Source organism: Accipiter gentilis, chromosome 1 (genome assembly GCF_929443795.1).
Source record: "Accipiter gentilis chromosome 1, bAccGen1.1, whole genome shotgun sequence".
In the NCBI taxonomy this organism is placed as follows: domain Eukaryota; kingdom Metazoa; phylum Chordata; class Aves; order Accipitriformes; family Accipitridae; genus Astur; species Astur gentilis.
The window spans coordinates 24,686,328-24,706,467 of NC_064880.1; the positions used below are offsets into that span (position 1 = coordinate 24,686,328).

General features: G+C 43.7%; 2 protein-coding genes across 8 annotated transcripts in view; one reads left to right on the forward strand and one right to left on the reverse strand.

The window, feature by feature from the left end:
* The window catches only part of ALS2 (alsin Rho guanine nucleotide exchange factor ALS2), a 42,938-nt gene extending 38,656 nt beyond the window's left edge, over positions 1-4,282 (reverse strand). For 4 of the 7 annotated variants that reach the window (XM_049798845.1, XM_049798854.1, XM_049798809.1 and 1 more), the window contains exon 1: positions 4,204-4,282. The gene's annotated coding sequence lies outside the window, so the exon portion shown is untranslated. Of the gene's footprint in view, positions 1-620; positions 644-3,673; positions 3,766-3,792; positions 3,853-4,203 lie in introns of those variants that run through there. The other 3 variants (XM_049798817.1, XM_049798826.1, XM_049798836.1) reach the window with 3 other exon arrangements.
* A 3,230-nt stretch (positions 4,283-7,512) lies between these two features.
* Positions 7,513-20,140, forward strand: part of CDK15 (cyclin dependent kinase 15) — a 35,958-nt gene continuing 23,330 nt past the window's right edge. Inside the window, 9 exon segments of the mRNA XM_049798888.1 lie at positions 7,513-7,623; positions 8,536-8,562; positions 8,564-8,686; positions 8,836-8,933; positions 9,579-9,658; positions 13,202-13,296; positions 14,105-14,167; positions 16,158-16,281; positions 16,836-16,956. Of these exon segments, the coding sequence (XP_049654845.1) occupies positions 7,513-7,623; positions 8,536-8,562; positions 8,564-8,686; positions 8,836-8,933; positions 9,579-9,658; positions 13,202-13,296; positions 14,105-14,167; positions 16,158-16,281; positions 16,836-16,956 (842 nt within the window).

The following is a 20,140-nucleotide window of genomic DNA, read 5'->3' on the forward strand; positions in this document are numbered from 1 at the left end:
CTTTCCTTGTAATAAAACAAAGCTACAGTTTGTTTCTTATAATCTGTTTGGCTTTTTAATATTGAAAGAATTGTAATTTTCCTTGATCTACTGTCTTGCTAGGTGAAGTATTAAAAATTTTAGTTACATTAATGTATGTGTGTAATCCTATTTATTAAAACAAAATGTTTCATACATAAATTCTTTAGACCTTTTGCTTCATTATAGTTGCTGTCTGGTATCCACTGTAACAAAAGCAGGAAATAAATTATTTAATATAAAGGTCTTTTAAGACCATACATCCCCAAGAAAGGATCCAGAATGAGTAGTCTGAAGCTCTTCCATAAAGAAAATAGAAATAAAATATGGCCAGTCTTGATTATAAGAGACAATATATGCAAACCTCTAACTTGCATACGGAAGTTTCAATCCACACTTGGAAATAGTAATCATCAAGTTGATAAATAATTGAAATAACTAACACAAATTCCAACACTTTCACTAGACCACTCTGAATAATGAAGTACCAAGCAGATCTTTATAGACAGAAACAGCAATGCATCATACCAAATGTTTCCAGTTTTCCAAATACAAGGCACTAAAAATAACAATTTGGGCTTCAGGGTTGGCAAGGAACTTACAACAAAAAGATGAAGAGCCCCCCAAAAATGAAATCAACTTAATATGATAGAATAGTATTGTGATAAGTGATATGCACCTTGCTCTAAAATTAAAAAAAATACTAAAAAAAAAATCAGACCATACTTTCTAGGAACAGAAAGCCACACTTGTCACCACAAAGATATTGCTTTCAAGACACTTCTGTCTCTCCTTCCTCAACTAAAAAAAGAAAAAAAAAAACTCCAAACCCACCCACAACTGTAAAAGTTAACTTTTAAAATATTAACAGAGGAAGTCTCACAAATACAAGGAAGCTGTCATGCAATCCTTCAGTAAAAGAGGTGTTGATGAAACAACAAAGGAAAATGGAAGTTCATTTTTGGAACGTCTAACTTTGTGATGTATTCTTGCTCATAGTAAGTACATTTTAAGTTGTTTTTTTTTAGCCTACTCAAAACCACCTAACCGTACAATTCATTTTCCTGAAAATGCTGGCACTTCTCTGTGAAGAACTCCAGCTTTACGTATAAATATCCAATGGATCAGTGAAACAGAAGAAGAGTTGGGAGCTTTGATAAAGTCAAAGTATCAACGATTGTATCGTTTACATTGTATAGCTTAAAATTCTTGGCTTCTATAATCTTGGCAGGTTTTTAAATTATTTTTATTTTTTTTAAGGGCTCAAAGAATTTCTTTCATTTTCATAAGCTTCAAGTGGACAAAAGTTTACTGTAATTCTCACGAAAACTTCCGATTATAACAAAGCAAAGTTACAGCCAGGTAACTGATTAGCTGTTTTGCAAGACCTGCCTTTAAGGCCCAACTGAAAAAATGATTTAAGTCATAATTAAATACGAAACCTGCAATACCAGTGAACTAGAAATTAAGAATGATATGACGGTGGCGATACATTTTGTTTTCTTTACAAAAGCTCATACTTAAGTTTGCATTACTAAGCGTTTATGCATATTACGGAAAATGCTAGTCAAACTGTTTTCCTTCCACAAATGAGACATCTTTAAGACATTTCAAAACCATTTTCAAGTTCAATGCAAGTTTTCATTCACTCCTAGGACAGCACAACATTATTCCCATTTCACAGCTAATGCAAAATACGAGTCATTTGGTCGCAGCTACAAACTAAGTAATTATAAATAGAAAGTTTCTTCCTCCCAATAGGAATATGCAATTTTCCTTGCTGATTTTCACATTTATATAATATTATATTGTAGCATTACATATATATTACTTCTTTTCCACTAACATTACCTGAATTATTATTAACTTTAACATTCATAGAACTCAACAGCCAGGCACAATACATCATTCTCACGGTTTGGAAAATCGGTACGATACCAGCACCTGCACTGCTCTGCCTATATATTTACTTTCTACATTTTTGTTTCAACACTGCAAGAGGGAAAAAGCAAAGAGTGCCAAATAGTGCCAAATTATGAACTGGATTTCTGTTACAAACAGATGGTCACTAGCATGACACTGATGTCATACTTTCCACTTACAGCGTAGAATACTAATTCAAATTCTCCAGAAATCAAACACCATAACAACTGCTATGGCAGGGAATGAGTTGGAGTAAGCATTACTCTCATTACTCTGGACTGCATCCTTCACTGGACAATGACCATTCTTTAATAAGCATCATAGGTATAAAAGTAATCTTATATTCAATGCTGAACAGGAACAACTGGTATGCCCCTGACCTTTAGAAATACTAAAACTCCCATTAGCCTCATGTGCTTATTTACCTGCTACACTTAATAAATAACTACAAATACTTCTACAACTTTCAGACATGTTTACTTACATATTTACAAACACACCTTTAATAAACTTGTTGAATCATATTTAGCGATAACTTACACTACCAAGACTGCAAGCTTGTTATACAAAATTACCTATTCAGGTTCTGAAAGAGGTTACTGCCAAACTTCCTAATTCAAAACAGGGTTGTCAACATTAGTCTTGTCTACATACATACAATTTGTTATGGCTAACTGTGGTTCACATATGTGTTACCAGTTCAAGAAGCCCTTGTGTTTTGGTCAGCACCGACAAGGTACAACTACTGTTCTTAACATTAAGATCTGCTCAGAGCAAAACAAAACAACTTGCTACTCAAAAACAGCAGCAATCGCTTCAGATGAGGGCTCAAAGCTTTTAATGCCAGTTCCAGTGAATGAGGGATGGTTGCATACAAGATATAACAGTAAAGGAGTCGGGGAGGGAAAAAAAACCCAAAAACCACACAACAAAGAAAGGGCCTAGTATAAGCTAAAAGAACACAGCTGAAAACTATCTGCTATAGCACATAATAAATAATTTAAAATTTACCAAACTCATAACAGGCTCAAAAATTTCTGAATATCCCTTCTTCCCTCCTCTTTCTCTTTTTAAATTACACCTTCTTAATTTAGTACGTGTTCAGGTCCTTCCCTTTCTGAGAACAATTAACTCCACAGAAACTGAAAGATGGTAAGTGTAGCTAGTTTTTATAGGTTGCTGCACTACAACAGCAGTGATCAACTACCAATCATCTGTGACTACTCTAGGTGCTCCCCAGCGTCTCACCAAAATAGTTTTGTGCTGGAAAAGGAGGTCTGCGAGAGTGACAGCATGCTAGCTACGTCATCTGTACACAATATTGCAGCCAAGCTAGAACTATCACTCGATGGACTCCGAAAGTTGAAACAGCATTTACTCCTGAGCAACCAAGTCATGCAAAGAGAAAGGGCTCTGAAATGAACACGGATGGAGATAAAGGGAGGACATGCTATTTAAAGTTTAGGTGACCTCTTCCTATCAAAAGGGAGGAGTCCTTTAGGAACCTCCAGAAATAAATCTCAACATCTCTGCTCTACCAGCCCCTCGGAGAGCGGGAAGAGTTGGACAGCCAGCACCTTCGGTCAGAGCCGTTCTTTAGCCTCTCCCCCAGCTTCTCAAGCCCAGTCCCCGGCTGAGACAGGGCCTGTTCCCCGATCACCAGTGCAGCACAACAGCACACCACCTCCCCTCCTAAAGCCCAGGGGCGGGAGGCGCAGGGAGCGCGGCGGACCGGCCCACGGCGCTTCGGCCAACCGGGCTCCCGCCGCAGCGCCGCGCTCCCCGTTTCCCTTCAGGAGCGGGTAGCCATTTCCTTCGCCGCTCCTCATAACCCCCCAAAACTTTCCCCACCTGTTGTTGCCCCGCAGCCAGGGCAGCACCCGCCCGCCAGAGCGGCTCCCAGGGGAGAGGCTTGGCGGCGGGGGGGGGGAGAGGGGGGGGGGGTGATGCCCCGAGCAGGGGCCGAGCGGCGGGGCAGCCAGCTGCGAGAGGCCGTTGGCGGGGTGAGGGAGCGCGCGGGTGACCAGCGGCAGCGCGGAGCCGTTGCCGGGGGGGGGGGGGGGGGGGGGGGGGGGAGGGGGGCGGTGGAGGGCACGTGTCGTCGTCGTCCCCGGCACAGGTCGGTCGGCCCCACGTGACTCAGACTCCACTCCTCCCCACGGCAGGGCGCGCGCCACCCCCGCACCTCCCTCCTCGCGCCGGCGCCGCTGCCGCTGCCGCCACCCCCCCTCCCCCCGTCCCTCGCGCCAACGGCCGCCTCACCCGGCGCCGCGCTCGCTCTGACCGCCGGTCTCGCCGCCGGCTGCCGGGGCGTAGATCAGCTGATTCACGCGGGGCCACGGGGCGGGGACTGCGCCGGGCAGGGGGCGGAGCCTAGCGTGGACCAGCGCTCGCGCGCAGGAGCGTTGGGTAGAGAGGCGGCAGCCCGGGGGCGGGCTCCGGCGCTCGCGCCGACGGGTCCCTCCCCGGGACAAAAGAGGCAGAGACCCGCCTGAAGGGCGCGGCCGGCCCCGGCCCCGGCCCCGGCCCCTCCGGTCTCCAGCCGGAACCGAAAACAGGATCCGCTGGTGTTGCAGTTCCCGCCACGTTTAGGCCAGTAAACAGGAGAGTGGTGAAGCTGTTTGGGCAATGCCACTGTTACGGTGCCGGCACCAGGAGTGCAAGGGAAGACACCTGAACATGTATCTTAAAATATTAGAGGCACAAATAAAGAACAAAGCTATAACCTGCGCAGGAAACCTGATCAATAACTGGCAATAATACCCGGCCGTACCATCCTGCTCCATAAACCCGCCGAGTAGCTACTGGTTTAAATGGGGGCAGGCCTGCACCGCTGGTGTAGATAGATGGGCCCTGTCTACAGGACAAGCCGCCTCAAAATAGTTAGGCATGTGTACGCCTCTGTACAAACTGCACACATGCATTTTATGTATGTATGTATACGTCCATAAATTTTACAGAATTAAGTTTAAACTAGAGTGGTGTATATATACATGCTGTCCAAAAAGCAGATTCATCGCCCGGTGTGCAACGACCCAACAACCACACGCTCAAGAGAGACGTTATTTATTTTGTATTTGTGCAAAAACGGGTGCTAGCTGGTTATTCCACAAAGCCAGCACACCTCACCAAAGAAAAACAATGTATTTATCCTGTCACATGATTAGTAAAAACCCACCTAATTTTACATTCATGGGTTAGCAGTCACCATCTCATCTACTATTGGCCAGCTATATTTAAATTAGCCCCACTTGCTTTGTGGGTTAGCACACGTGCTCCTCGCAGGTGGGGGCTGGGCAAGTTCTTCCAGCCCGGAATTGAGTCGGTGGTCGCAACCTCCCCCTGACACCTTTACCCTTCGCCCGGTTTGTGCTGCTTTGGCAATCAGCTGGCCCTCGGCACCTTCTGGAGCTGGATGTTTCCTTTCATCAGTCACAGCCTGCATTTCTCAGGTCCAATTATCCTTCTTGTTATCTCAAGAACGTTTCTTTTCTCTCTGATGGACCTTCAGTATTCTTGCCAAGTTGGCAATACACATGAAGTATCCTCAAAACATCAAGGCCTAAATGTTCCAGGGTGTCTTTACTCTATGAATGTCAACTGTGTGCCTTTCTGATTGCAGCCTTACTTGTTAATTTGATATATACAAAATACATCTCACACAAACCAGTCAGACCATTCTAAATCTCTGAGTTATTCTTCAACATACACACTATGCATATACCTATATGTATATAAACATACTTATATATATGTGTTTCTACCTGAAGAAGTTTTGCAAAATGTACTTTTCGTGTCATATCAGCACTTAGTAGACTATTTCATACACTGCCTGAAGTTTCCTTTAAAAACTGTGGTTCCAGAACCACGTATAGGCTCTCCTTTATAAACTCTTACATTTTCTAAGGATAACTATTAAACATTTATATTAGAGTGTTTCCTCTGCTAACTGGAATGAACAGTCCTTTATTCTTTCTTCAATAACCAGAACCACCAGCTATTACCATGCTTTCTTCATTTACCAGCTCTTGCTAGCTGGCAAAAGTTGGATGACTTTTCTTTGTAACAGAGTAATTGCCCTCTACTACCTGACACAAAATGTACCTAAGATTAAAATGAATAATCTTCATATGAATTAACATGTATATTTTTATATTGTCTACTTTTTGTGCATTTATCTTTCCATTCCTTTAAAATGCAAGTATTATTTATGCTTAAATGTATTTGTATAAATATGGTCAAAACAATAAAAAATAGTTTCCAGAATAAGAAACTTTGTACAGATGTGAAAACGATGCTTGCATAACCAGTTTATTACTGAGTATGTTACATTCAGACAACCTTTCTCGTGCCTGGACAGCACATCCAAATTACTGCTATATTCTGATGGCTCAAAGAGTATATGGAAAATAAATAGAAGACTGAAGTCCATGATGATAGATATTTAGCAAACTACGGCTAACTGGGGAGTGCAAAAGAAAATCATGTGAAAGAAATCAAGCCTCCCAGTATGTTAGCTCCTTCTTGCCATGCAAAGGCTGGGTAGTTTGGCTGCAATGAGACACAGAAATTGTTCCTGCCTTCCCAGAACATTTTTTCTTAAAAAAAATCCTTTTGCTCAAGGAAAGAGCGTTTTTCTTAGACACCAAAACAGTGAAGCAAAGGGAAGACTCCACATCATGTATTCACATGAAAACTGAAGGACCTAAGGGGTCAGCGTAAAAATTCCACAGTATAATGCCTGCTCCCTCACCCCTTGCAGCATGTTCTCAGTCTGGGTGGGGTGTAACTCCTAGAAAGCTGCACAGCGAGGCTGACTCATGGAGGACTGAAAGAAGGGGACTTTTGTCTGTCCACATCCACATAAATCCACTGCGCATTGCCTGCTCAGTACAGAATTGATGAAATCTCTTTTGGGCTGGATTGATCAGCTTGCTCTCGCTATTTTGACATGTGGACAAGACTATTTTCTACCAGCTACAACTCATTGTGTCCCTTAGACAAGTGATCCAACTGGGACAGACAGCTCCCCGTGCTGACATCGCCACCACATCATGGCTAAGAATGTAAATACCAAAGCATGGACAGTCAATGTACAGCTCCTGCAGAAAGCACAACTCAGCCACACTGCTCAGATAGCTCAACTTAAAGCCTAATGGCACACAGAATAGTACCTGCTATAGACATGGAGGGAAGTCAAGGTCTGTTCCTGTATGAAACCTATCACTTCATTACCTAACATATTACACTGAAAGTTGCTTAACTGGAAGAAATTTGTACCAGCAGAAAGTTTGGATTTATTGCTTAATTCTCCATCTTCAGGTATGAAAAAATGTGGGCTGTTTTTGGAGGGCATGTGCCAAACGAGCCGAAATCAGTGGAGCTACTCCAGGGCTGAATTTGGATCACTGCGTGTTGGACTTTCAAAATAAAACGGCAGAAATCACAAGACTGCTTGAGGCAGAGACCTCATGTGAGTCATATGAACTGTTATTACAGACAGAGGGATGAGGAGGAGCAACAGAGGAAAAACGAGATACATTTCAATTGAAACAGGACAACATGGGAGACATGTTGTGTGTAAGTGCTGTCAGACCAGGATGCTGCAGCTGCTGTTCAGAGAGAAGGGGTTCCCAACATATCCAAGGCCTTCAGCACATGGAAGCAGCATCTACAGCAGAGGTATTTAATATCACACTGTGATGCTTCTGCGTTGGGATAGGTTAAGCCTGGGTTCTTCCACTTGTTGTGGGAGTGCAATACATTCACGTTTGCTTCTAACCAGACAGCATCAAACTTTGCAGCTTCAGGCTTGTGAAGCTACTGAAAGAGGACTCCATGCCTTAGATGACAATAAATGCCTTTGATGTGATGAACGGGGAGAAGATTGCACTCTAGCGAGCTCTCTGCCAATGAAGGATTGTAAAAGAGGGAGGGAGCCAACAACCTACAGTTCTGGAGGAGGCAGCTTGCCATAGATTACAAATCTTGTTATATTTGAGTCAAATGATAATGCAGGCACCCATCCAATATAGCTGCTCAGGAGGAGCTTGCAGGCTGCCTGCCATTCATTACCACTATTTTTATAGTTTATGGCACTGTTATGCTGTATGGGCAAAAATAACAGGCTGTGTAAATTATACAGTGGTGAGAAAGGCTCAACACGGAGGGGGGGGCAGGGGCTTAAGGAGGAGAAGACGACATAAATTTAAACTTCCTGAAATTTCACTCCTGCATTTGGTTTTTAGTCCCTGCCCTAACAGATTGCTATCTAGAGATGAATAAATCAATGGTAAGAGAGACTAACATGCATCTGGAATGATACTGGTAGAAGCGTCCTCTGCAGTTAAGGCAGTTTTATCTTTGTGTGTTCTCAGAGTGAGTGCTACCATTTACGAAGACCTGAACATATAGACAGTTGTTCCCCTTACAGACGGAGCTGAGAAACTGTGCTAGAGGTCTGTGACTGGTGGGGAGGGAGATGAAAATGACATGAAGTGCTCAAAGTCAGTGCAGTCAAGGAGAAAGGAAAGAATCACATCAGTAAAGTGGTGGTTTGCCAGTGATACAGTTTGTCTTCTTTTCCTGTGCCAGCCATCAGATGTAACCAGAGCACCCCTTTCCTCTACCCTCACTGCAGCCGCCGCAGCTCCACACCCTCCAGAGATGGAGGTGCAGGACACAGAGGCCTTGGAGTCATGCTGATCCTTTCCAGGAGCAGGATGTTGTGGAGAGGTTCAAACGGGTGAGTGTGCAGCATCCATAGAGCCAGACAGGAGATAATTCATCCTATGATTATTCCAGCCATGAATCAGCATTTAATTACTGAATGACATACTAGTAGCTTCTTGTTCTATCCAGCAATCCAAAACACATACCAATTTCTTCATGAAGCAGAGAGAAGGCATCTCATTTGGAGCTACCGCATCCTATGTACATCTAGAGAAGCTCTGTGAAGGATCCTGTGCAACTGTGTACAAGGGGATCAGCAGGTGAGCAAGGATCACTGGTGCCATTATTGCCTTCCCAGTGCCCACTGAAAACACCCGTTACAGGAATCCGTAAGAATGAGCTTGAAGCTGGGCAATTTGGAGTACTTACAGGAAAATAAAGGCAAATCAAAAGTCCAGCTTTGCCTTTAACCAGGATATTTGCAAAGCCCCATCCCAATTTTTCAGGGAACTCCTCCATTACAGCCATGTAGGCTCCACAAAGACACTTTGCTCTGCAGCAGCGTGCCAGGAGATTGTCTGGCTGCACCAGGGAGGGAATGAGGATTTTCCTTGGAATGAGGGATCCCTGCATGATGGAAAAATTGGAGGTGAGGCCATGCTGCCATCACACGGGGGCAGAAAGGCTGTGAGAGGGCAGAGTGGGAACACTGCCCAAAGCCATGCTCTAGCAATACCCGGTCAGCAGAACGGTGCTACTCTAGCCAGGCAGGCTGGCTCCCATTTCACTGCTAATGAAGGCAAGATGGAGGTGGTTTGCAATACCTTTCTGAGCTTGACCTAGGTGGAGGAGTGAGCCCTAGAAATTTTGCTTGGGTAAGTGTGGAGCGCCCCAAGGGACTGTTAATGTTGTTGTCATGCCAAGCACTGAGGTGCTTCGTGTGACCTTCCGCTCTGACCTGACAGGATCAATGGCCAGTTGGTGGCGTTGAAAGTGATCAGGCTGGAGGCAGAGGAGGGAGTGCCCTTTACAGCCATTCGGGAAGGTAAGACATAAAGACCTTCTTCAAACATTGGTGAAAAGCGAGGGACATCATTCTTGAAGAGCATTTTTTTTAACCTGAAAAAGCTCCATGTGATGTCTTCCTAAGTCCTTTCTTTCCTTATCCCCTCTTGAAGGATGTCTTTGTGCTGGGCTGGGTGAGCATGTGATGGACGGAGAGGGAACCTGCTGGCCAGTGTATTCCCTCATGTCAGAAGCCTCTGAGCTTGTGATAAGGAAAGTGCCAGCTGCAGCCAGAGCACGTCCTTTCTAGCAGTGTAGGGGCCCTCTTGCACCTCCTGTCTGCTACCTGCTCCATAGTTGCTTTCCAACTCCCATTTTTATACACTAGCACTGCACAGCAGGTGCTGTTGCATTGGGCAGTTGTGGACTGGAAGTGCCCTTTGCACCAGGGTCTCTGCTTGCTGTTATCACAAACAGTGCCACTTTCCTGTGTGATGGCAGCTGATAACTGGATCATCACATATCCCAGCCCGAAGAGAAACACTTTCGATAAAACTGGTTTTTAATAACATCTATCATTTCAGCCCAGTGAGAAATTCTTTCTATCAGTTGACTTTGTAGAGCACTGGGCAAAATGTCTGCAGCTTTCTCAATTTCTTTGAGAAAGAAATAATTTTAAGTGCTTGATTTTGGCTGAATGTATTTACATGTCCCTACAGACCCAGTTCATAAACTGCCTGGTTGCTTAAGGCTTCTATTTTCATCTGCTCTACAATCCCAAGAGGATCATAATCTGGTTTCTTCCTTGCACAGAAATATGCAACCTTTGTGCCAGTCTGTTGTCTGGTATTAGTGAGAGCTATCAATGTAAGAGGTCACGCATATTTTGTTTTTTACTTCTTACTGCAATTCAAAACTAGGGTTGATCTTGTCACCATGGGGATGGAGTGCCAGCTTTCACAGACCAGCCCTAGCACAGAAGGACTGTCATACCAGTCAACTCAGAATAACGAGAGGACGGTCAGTAGATCCACTCCAGGTTTATAACAGTGTAATTAAGATAAGAAAGTTTACAAAGTCCTTAGTCAAATTCTGGCTGAAAGCAGAGAGATACCTAAATATGCCTATTTACAGAATGGCTTGTGTTACAGTTTCCTATACACTCATTTGTCATGGTGCTTTTGCTCTGCGTTTACACCTGTAGCCCACCAGTAGAATAAGCCTTAAAAGCTTTATCTACATAGAACTAATGATGCTCTAAAGATCAGCACCCCTTTAACATGCTCTACTGGACAGACTGAGAGCCTTAACTTCATTATGGAAGAAAACAAGAGTGATCCTATGAAGGGTCTACTTTAAATAGATCTTTTGTGTACTGCTGAGCTTTGCAGCATCTGACACCTCAAATTTACAATGTAAGTCAGTAGCGCAAACAAAGCACAAGATTTATTAACATGGTGCATTCTCTGCTACCCTGGAGGAATGGCACTCCCCTGACAAAGAGCTGCTTCACCCCAGGAAGCCCCACAGAGACGAAATGCATTTAAAGCTCAGTTCTGGCTGTAGCACCTGACACCCCAGCAGGGGGTTGTAGAAGAAACCAACTGAGGAGCAGTTCCCAGAGGCCTGATTCAGGCACAGGAGCTGAATTCTCTGTATTACTGTGGACCCTCTGGAGCAACAGTTCTGGTCATATGGGATTTTTGAGGTATCACAGAGCCAGGTTAGCAGCCCCTTTCTGTAGCAGGTGGGATCTAGCCAGAGTATCTTTACTGGGTTCATAGGCAATTAGGTGCAATCTGGGGCATGTTTAAGGTTCATACTGCCATGCACTGGAAACGTACTTGTGGTAGCTAAATGGACTAGCATCAGTACTACAGGCAGTTTAGCTGCAGCAGCACCAAGCTCTGTGCAAGAACTATTTACAATCTGTGCTGTTTCCAGTAGTTATGCTGAATCAGGCATCCCTTACTGCTCAGCAGTCTCAGTATTGACATATGCTTAGGCCACAGCTGTGTAATACAGTATATCTGGCTGTAGGGCTTTTAGAACCAGGTGAAATTGTTACACTCACAAAAGGCAAAGTGCTAATCCAGTATAAATTTGCTTTGCCAGCATGAAACTCTTCAAATATCTTTTGCAGATTGTTTGAAAAACAAAAAGCAGCTTTTATCCAGTACCAAAACTCATTTGGCCTCCCGTGACCGGCCCAAGCTCTGTATTGTGTGCTTCAGCTAATTCAGCAGAAACGAGATTGTATGCCCATGCCTTATCTGGATGAAATTTGTAGCGCTGCGTGGTCTGACAGTAAACTAATTTGGTTTTAATCAGCAGGGAAGGGTGAGTCTGGAGCTGCTCTGAGGCTAATCTTCTATGTCAGAAGGTGAACTAAAATCTGGAGTCAGGGACCCCTGTTTTTGTTGAGCTTTGGGGCTTCTGTCTGTGCACAGTTTCAGTATAACAGTTGGCTTGGATTCTTCAGTAGTGCCCAGGATCTGCAGGCAGAGCGATCCCACTTCCTCCACTTCCCCGTGTCCCTCCTCTGTGCAGAGGTACAGCAACTACTGTCTCAAACCTATGGTAGCAAATGATGAAGTTGTGCATGCTCGTCCTCCATAAAGACTATCTTTGAGACTTTCTGCTGAGAAGCTGCCTTCGTTAGTGTGTTGGCTGGAGCCTGCTCTATTATGAGAAACCTAACGCAAGGCTGAAAGGCTCAGAAGGCTGTAGCTTTTGTCTTAGCATCAGTCAGCAGTCTGTGGTCTGTATGGAGGCAGAGAATCTTCCATGTGCTGCCCACTCCATCACCACACCCTAGATGTACTGAGGCTTGGCAAAGGCATGTCAGCACCTAAGGACCAGGGCCCCACAGTTGCAATGATGCTTTTAGATGGTCAGGCCAAAAGAAAAAAGGTGCCAAAGTTGTAGAAATACAAACAAGTTACTGTTCACTCAGTAACTTCATCCTCTCTGCTCTTTGAGTTTTAAACCGGATAAAGTAACCAATATGCCTTCTCCAAGCTAGAAGCACAGAGCTTAATTCAGAATTCAGCTTAGCATCTACAGTGATTTCTTTTGGCAGTTTTTCACACCCTGGTATTGTGAAGCTGGAAGCTGATAGAAACTCAGCTTTCCCCAGAAGTCTCCTAAGGGCCCTGCTGAGGGCACGTGCCAGGAGGCAGATGGGAGAAGGATGAGAAGCTCAGTGACAGGTCAGGGGCTGCTACATTTTGGCTCTGGGAGCTCCCAGTCCCTGCCTCTCTCTCAGTGTTTTCCTTGAAGAAATTATTTCTCCTCAGCTGAGAAGCTGACAGCTGGGAACTGTGAACTGCTATTTCTGATCGAGGCAAGATCCCACCTCTGAGGGACGGACAGGTTGCTCTCAAGTCCGGAGCACTGATGCTTGCTTCTCTAAGGAGCTGTTCCACCCTCCTCCAGTCTCAGTAGCTGCCGCTTCTTACAGAACTTTCAAGTTTGGACTATTTCCCCCCAGTTTTTTATTCTCACTGCCTTGCTGTGTGCACTATCTCCTTCCACTTCCAGCAGCAGTGGTTAAGTCAATCTTCCTTTTGTGTTTTCCCAGCTTCTCTTCTCAAGCGTTTGAAACATGCCAACATTGTATTGCTTCATGACATTATCCAGACCAAGGAGACACTAACATTTGTCTTTGAGTACATGGTGAGTTGCTGTTTTTCTAGCTTCCTAGAAAAGTACTAGGGGAGCTAGTACTGGGAAGTACTGGGAAGTGGCTGCATAATGAATTTATTGCATTATGAGACGTCTACAAAGAAACGAGTTGTAATCCTTTAGTGCAATGATTGATTTTCCTTCTTGATCTCCTGTTTCCCAGCCACACAGCCGTACTCTTTTCTTTCTGTATATGCGACAGCTGTATGCAAAAATGATGCCACATCTTGTCTCTACTAGGGTGGTAGACACTATTTACCTCCATTTCTGCCTTGACAACACAATAAAAGTACTGTTCTTGAGCCACAGCAAGGACAGGAAATAATGATATGAGCTCACATCCCAGTTGGGGTCAGATTTGGCACTGACCCCAGTGGCTCACAATGACCAAGCTGCAGGTTGCTCTCATGCGGAGGGTAGGATGCCAATAAAAAAGTTCTCCACATGAGTCTTGCTACTTCTGTTGCTTTTGCTGATAGCTATCAACCAAATTACAAGAAAAATACAGGGGCTATGTCTTCTTACTGCAGCTCTATGATTAATTCTGGCATAAGTGTGAATACTGTTAACTGTCAGCTTCAGGTCATAAACTACTAGGGTGAGATAACAGGTCAGCCAGGTCCCTGATTTGACCCAGCACTTAAGCACATCCTTGTGTGCTGCATCAGATCAGATGTTCACCAAGGTGAAAGAGACACCTTTGTAGTGGTTGCATATTTCTTCCATTTACAGAAGAGGCATTGTTGGTAGAAGCATTTTACACCAGTAGCTTTGCCTCAAGTTCTCCTCTTTTATTTAGCACACGGATCTAGCACAGTACATGGGCCAGCATCCTGGAGGACTTCATTCGTGCAATGTTATGGTGAGTTCCCTAGAAGACATCCCTCAAAGCATGAGGAAGTGTTGTTTTCCACTATGTATGATCACTGTAAATTACTAATATTTATATGTTCCATATATGACAAAAACTTTGAAGAAAAGCTGCCTTTGATAAAGATGTAACAACCTCCCTCTCAGTCTCCAAAGCCTTGTTTTGGTTAGCCCCTCTTCCCATTTTCTGATCCTGCAAGAGGACATTCAGCTTTTGTGAACAATGACATCCCGTGGCAAGGAAATCTGCCTCTACACAAATTTGTATCCTCCTATCATAAGAATAGATTATTCATCTCTCTAATTAAAAACTCTCAAAACTCACTCTCTCCTGCAACTATCTTCATATTTACAGTCATTTAAGTCTATTTTGTTTCTATCACAGCTTTTTGGGATGGGTTGACTGGACCTGAGCACAGCTGAAGATGTAGCCTTACATTACGGATTGATGTTATAATAGTCTCCTACTCTCCTTTGTATGCATCTTCACATTTAATTAACTTTCAGAATTATTGCTGCATACTGACTTAAGGTTTCAGTGTAGATGTCCTCAGTAAATGCCTAGGTCCTTTTCCTGAGCAGCTTCAGTTAATTTATCTTACAGCTGTCAACAATAACTTTGTATCTTATCAAACTGCCTATTCATCTGACTTTGTCAGATCTCTCTGAAGTTCCTCACTGTCAGTTCTTACCACAGCTAATCTAAATACTTCTGTCATCTTCAAATGTTGCCACCTTGTTCACATCTTTTTCCAGATAGTTGTTAAGCAACACCAATTCTAATGAAGTTTCTTGGGGCCTCAGATTTTAAACATCTTTAAAACTCAGATACGTCCAAGATGCAGTCTTGTAGTTTTGGCACAGATCTCAAGGGCTCTGCTACCAGGCAGGACTGTAAAGCACAGGGAGTACATGGCTGTAACACATACTGACTGGCATTTCTGTGAGTAAACACTAGCCAGCTGCTCTGCTTTCCTGTCCAAAATCCTCATTGTCAGCAGGAAATGAACTGCAAAATGATTTACTCCTCCTTTAGGAGGGTCATCTAGCTTGCTTCATTTTTGCTGGTAAATGTTTTTTTTTTCCTCTGAGTGATTCCTATCAAATAAGATGCAAGTACGCAGTATGTTACAGGGACACTTTTCTGGTACAAAAATGACCTATGGGTGTCACTGTTTTTCCTCCTCTTCAGATTAAACTTCTGGTAAAAAATATCTTTCCTCTGGTAAAGTCTGATTACTTTTGCTGTGTTTTGTTTCTATCCACTGTCCAACTTCATACCTTGTTTCAGCCCAATTTATTTTACCCCAGGCTTCTTTACGCTGCCATGGTGGTTGGAGTTTGATATTTCTCTCTTGCTTGCCTGCTTTCTTGCTTGCTTTCTTCATTCATCGTATCTTATAAGGTATAGCTGTTCAAATCAGGTCCTTGTGTTTTCTCCCATCTTGAAGGTAAGTTCACATTGTCAAGTAAGTCAGTTCACTGGTACAGCTTATACTGGGAAGAGGTGGTGTGTACAGCAGCCGCAGAACTCCCTCTGCTGGTGTCAGCTGGCTCAAATGGGCAAAACTTCCAGGTCCTTAAACCTTCATTTTACTTGGCTGTCTTTGTCTTGAACACTGAAATCAGAATATCTGTTGTTCTGAAAGCTGGGTCTGTGTTTAGGCAAGTTGCGCTTGCTCCTGCAATCAACAGTCTATTTCTAAAGAAAAGTTAAATTTCCAAAATGTGCACTTAGGGACTGCGCTATAACTGCCCTCATGGCCAAATAATCCACGCTGAAAACCTCAGAAAGCTGCACGGCAGTCATACCCCACCACAGTTTTCTCCTCCTCAGTGACCTCTACTCATTTGGGGGAGTTTTACCAATTTTTTAGATGCTTTGCCTCTGCTTTGTTCTAGGAGTTCTCCTGAAGTTCAGAGTTTATGTGTCAATGCAAAGTGACACTAAATAATTTCAGTTTTTTGCTGGCTTTTTCTAGCTCTTCATGTTCCAGCTTTTGCGCGGCCTGGCTTACATCCACCAACAACACATTCTTCACCGAGATCTGAAACCCCAGAACTTGCTCATCAGTTGCCTTGGTGAGCTCAAATTAGCCGACTTTGGTGAGTCACAGTTTGGATACTGCTATATATCTGCTTAGACCAAAGCTTTAGCATGCATATAGATCTGTATCCACAGCTAATTAAGGCATAAAAGCAAAGCCTCTTACTGAACTTCAGGAAACTATTTCTGTGGTCAGTCCAGCCTTTCTTGCCTTTATACTGATAGGTGCAGGGAGTTACCTCATTTAAGTCAGAGCAATTACTGCCACACAAAACTGATTCAAGAGAACTGAGAATCAACCCATCTCTTCAGAAAATAATGTAACATGTAGAGTCCACCACAAAGTGCTGAACCAAAAGGCTTTCTTGGCATTGGTTTGAGATGGCTGCTTCAGTCACAAATGGTAAAGCCCTGCACAACACCGCATATTGATTGATCTGATGTGCCCCAGAGGTATATTCCAGACACACTTTCTTTGTCAATTGCTTGTAAACTGCATTGCGATTGCTTGTGTTTAAAGATCCAAGAGAAAATAATGTCCTGTTTCCAATTATTATCACCTATGCGCTGCACAGGTAGAAGGACTTTTTTGTTTGTTTGGGTTTTTTTGCAGGCCTTGCTCGTGCCAAGTCCATCCCCAGACAGAGATACTCCTCTGAAGTTGTGACACTCTGGTACCGTCCTCCTGATGTGTTGCTTGGAGCTACACATTATTCTTCTGATCTAGATATCTGGTACTGACCAATTTCAAAGCATCTGGGGTCCCTTGGGAAAAATCATCTTTAGCTGAATTAAATTAAGTCAACCAGGTTACAGCAGATACAGTCATAAGTAGAGGAATTAACACCTGTGAGCAGAAAATGTGTGAGCAGTGGGGAGTTTCGTACTGCTGGGTTCATAGAACTTTGGGGGAATTATGTCACTACATCTCAGTTATGTATTTATATAAACCTCATCCGATAATATTTATGAGATATGTACATCTCATTTGGTAACATTTATGAAGCATTTTCAGGTCTTGCATTGGAACACCTTTGCTTAATGCACTTACTGTTTTGTATCTATGTGGTCAGCTGAGTCAGTGGTAGCTCTCTACAGCAATGGCTTTGTGAAGAAGCAATGGACGCAGTCACAACCGCACCGACAATGACTTTGGCCTTGGTAACAAAAGGTGGCATTAAAGGGTTTCTGAGTGGGTCTGGAGATAGAAAGGTGCCTGAGACTTTCATTATTTCTGTGATACTTTGTCCTTCTTCTCAAATAACATGTCTCGGATGCACTCTGCATTTTATACAGGAGAAGGGCTGTGTTCTGTTAAAGCCTTCTTACCTTACAAGCTCTATCCCAAAAACTTCATGTGGCTGTGAATTGCAGGAAACAAGCCGCATGTTAGCGGAGCTGAAGGGAGAGGGGTCTCCGAGAGCAGGCAGAAAGGAGAGGAGGAGGAGGAGCTTCACAGGGGTCCCACTGGTCCTTCTGGGCTGGCCTGGACGTGTAGCTGGGCCCTAGGGTTCATCTGCCTTCTGGCTCACTTCTGCACCAGCCTGAGCCAGCTTCCAGCACCACAGTCCTGACTTATTCATGAACAAAATGCAGCTCATGAAGTTGCAGGAGACCACCCTTATTCTGGGCAATTTTACATCTGTAGATAGTACTGCTGCTTCACCCTTTCTCCAGACCAGGTAATCTTCTGCCTGTGCCTGTCACACCGGGACTTTTCTTAACTGCTCTGCTGAGTCAAAGGCTGGGGAAGGGTGGGAGCGCAGCAGGCTGAAGAATGTGCAAGAAGAGGGCTGGGTAAGTTTACAAACAGCAAAGTTCCAAGCCTTCTCAGGCTGTATCGACCTCCAGAGATCTGTAGCTTATCGGTGACTCTGATGGCCTAAGCCTGGAGGGCAGTTCAGGAAAACAGGAGGTTTTAGTTTGTTCATTTCCCTAGGCCTGCTGCTAATTTAATTGCTTAAAGATTTCTCCAAGGAGGAAAACCTTGCTAAATTCTAATGGGTTCCAGCTGCTAAGCCAGTCTAAATGGTCCTGTTTTCTCTCCCCTTCTACCTGTCACCTCTCCCCTCCAGACAGTCTCTCAGGAATGTCTGCTGAGTTTGAAGAAGACGCCCGCCTAGCAGATTGGAGGGTTTGTATTAGGCAGATGCTGGTATAAGCTTGTTGGGATTTTTTCCCTGAAAGTTGACCCCTGTCCAAAGCCCCAGCTACACACAGAAAGCCTGACATTTCTGCCTGTGCAAAACCAACATCCCCACTACATAACTCTGCTCTAGTGTCATGAATAGCAACATAGGAGCGGTATACAAAGATCCCATCCAGCACTCTGAGCGGCTCTAACAGCACAGTACTCTCAGTCCCACTGAACTACATTCACACTATAGGCACCTTTGTTATAATGCCTCCTTATAATAACAACATTCAAAGTGTTTGCCCTAAAGAAAGATGTCATGCTGAGAGAATAGAGAGTACTTCAGTGAGCTCTATTCAGTAACTTCCTCTAACAAGAGTCATTTATTATCTTGATGTACACTGCATTTAAGTTCAATTTTTGTCTATTAGGAAATAATGTGAATTCACACAGATGTTACTTGTCTATTGGGAAGAAAGGGAAAAAAACCCTATGTCTTTCGGATGCTGCAATTTACATGAAGGCAGGTCAGAATGCCCGTGGTAATGGCATGAGACAGTGGGTGTTAAAGCCTTGGTTTAAAGAAACCAATTATAACAAAATAAAACATTATGGCAATTCATGCATAGTGTGCTTGAGCAGCAATACTGTCAGTGGGAGGCACACGGGAAGTGAATGAGGCCTTGAATAGATGAAGAAAGAGATACAGAAGGAGAGTCACTCGCTCCTGGACTAACTAGAAAAGCTGCTTTAATCTCTCTGTATCTTTTTTCTCTCTCTTTCTCCCTCACTATCTCTTTAGGACTTTAATAGATTCAATTAAGGGATTTCAGGGACACTAACGGGAGACTAATGTTTCAGGGAGATTACACTGCATATCAGAAAGACTTTTTTTTTTTTTAAACCACCAAGTGCTTTATGCACGTGCCACACTAGTAGCTGCTAACATCATGAGTGCCTTAAGTCATGGCTCCTTTTCACTTGGGCTTTCCTTGTATAATCTTCCATTAAAAAAAAATAAAAAAAAAAAATTAAAAAATTGTAAAAAATCACAGGAATCTTCCTAGGTAGATTCATGTAGACTAGGAGTTCCTGTGTAGTCATTTAACTTGGACCTACCATGCCCACTACAGCCTTCTCTCCAGCCTGATTCGCATTGCCCTGCTGTGCTAAACTGGGACATACAGGCTAAGGGCTCCCCTGTACAGACCACATCTGGTGAGGAAGAAGAAGAAGAAGAAGGATATATTTCTGGTTAAATATAAAATTGCAATCTCCCAATGCCAGAAAAACTGTGGAGAGGGAACTCTGTGGTGCCACAGAGGTATCTTAGATGTTAATCCTGATGAAGTCGCCTCCACTGTGTGATGCAGCACTGCAGGCTGAGGGGTAAGTGCAGTGTTCAGATCTGCCCCAGGGATTGCAAGCAGATGCAACTGTGCTGTCTGAACCAGCTCTGTTTATGCTCACTAAATATCCCTATAACCAGTTATACCTCTCCTACTACTTTGGCAGTCACTGTCTTGATTCACGTGCATATCTGGCACATGCTGAAACATCATGTCTAGGCCTCTTCCCAAAAGACCCCCAGCTCTGCCCTAGCTCTTCCCAAGGCAGCTATATGGGACTTAGACCTTTTGAGAAACTTGGAGACTGGAAGGGGTAAGAGGACCTCAGAAATGAGTATCAGAGAGGTAAGAAGGAAAAGGAGAAAAACAAAACAACACTAGGTCTAAATCTTTAGAAATATTTAAAAGTAAATGTTTTTGAATCATCTTCAAGAA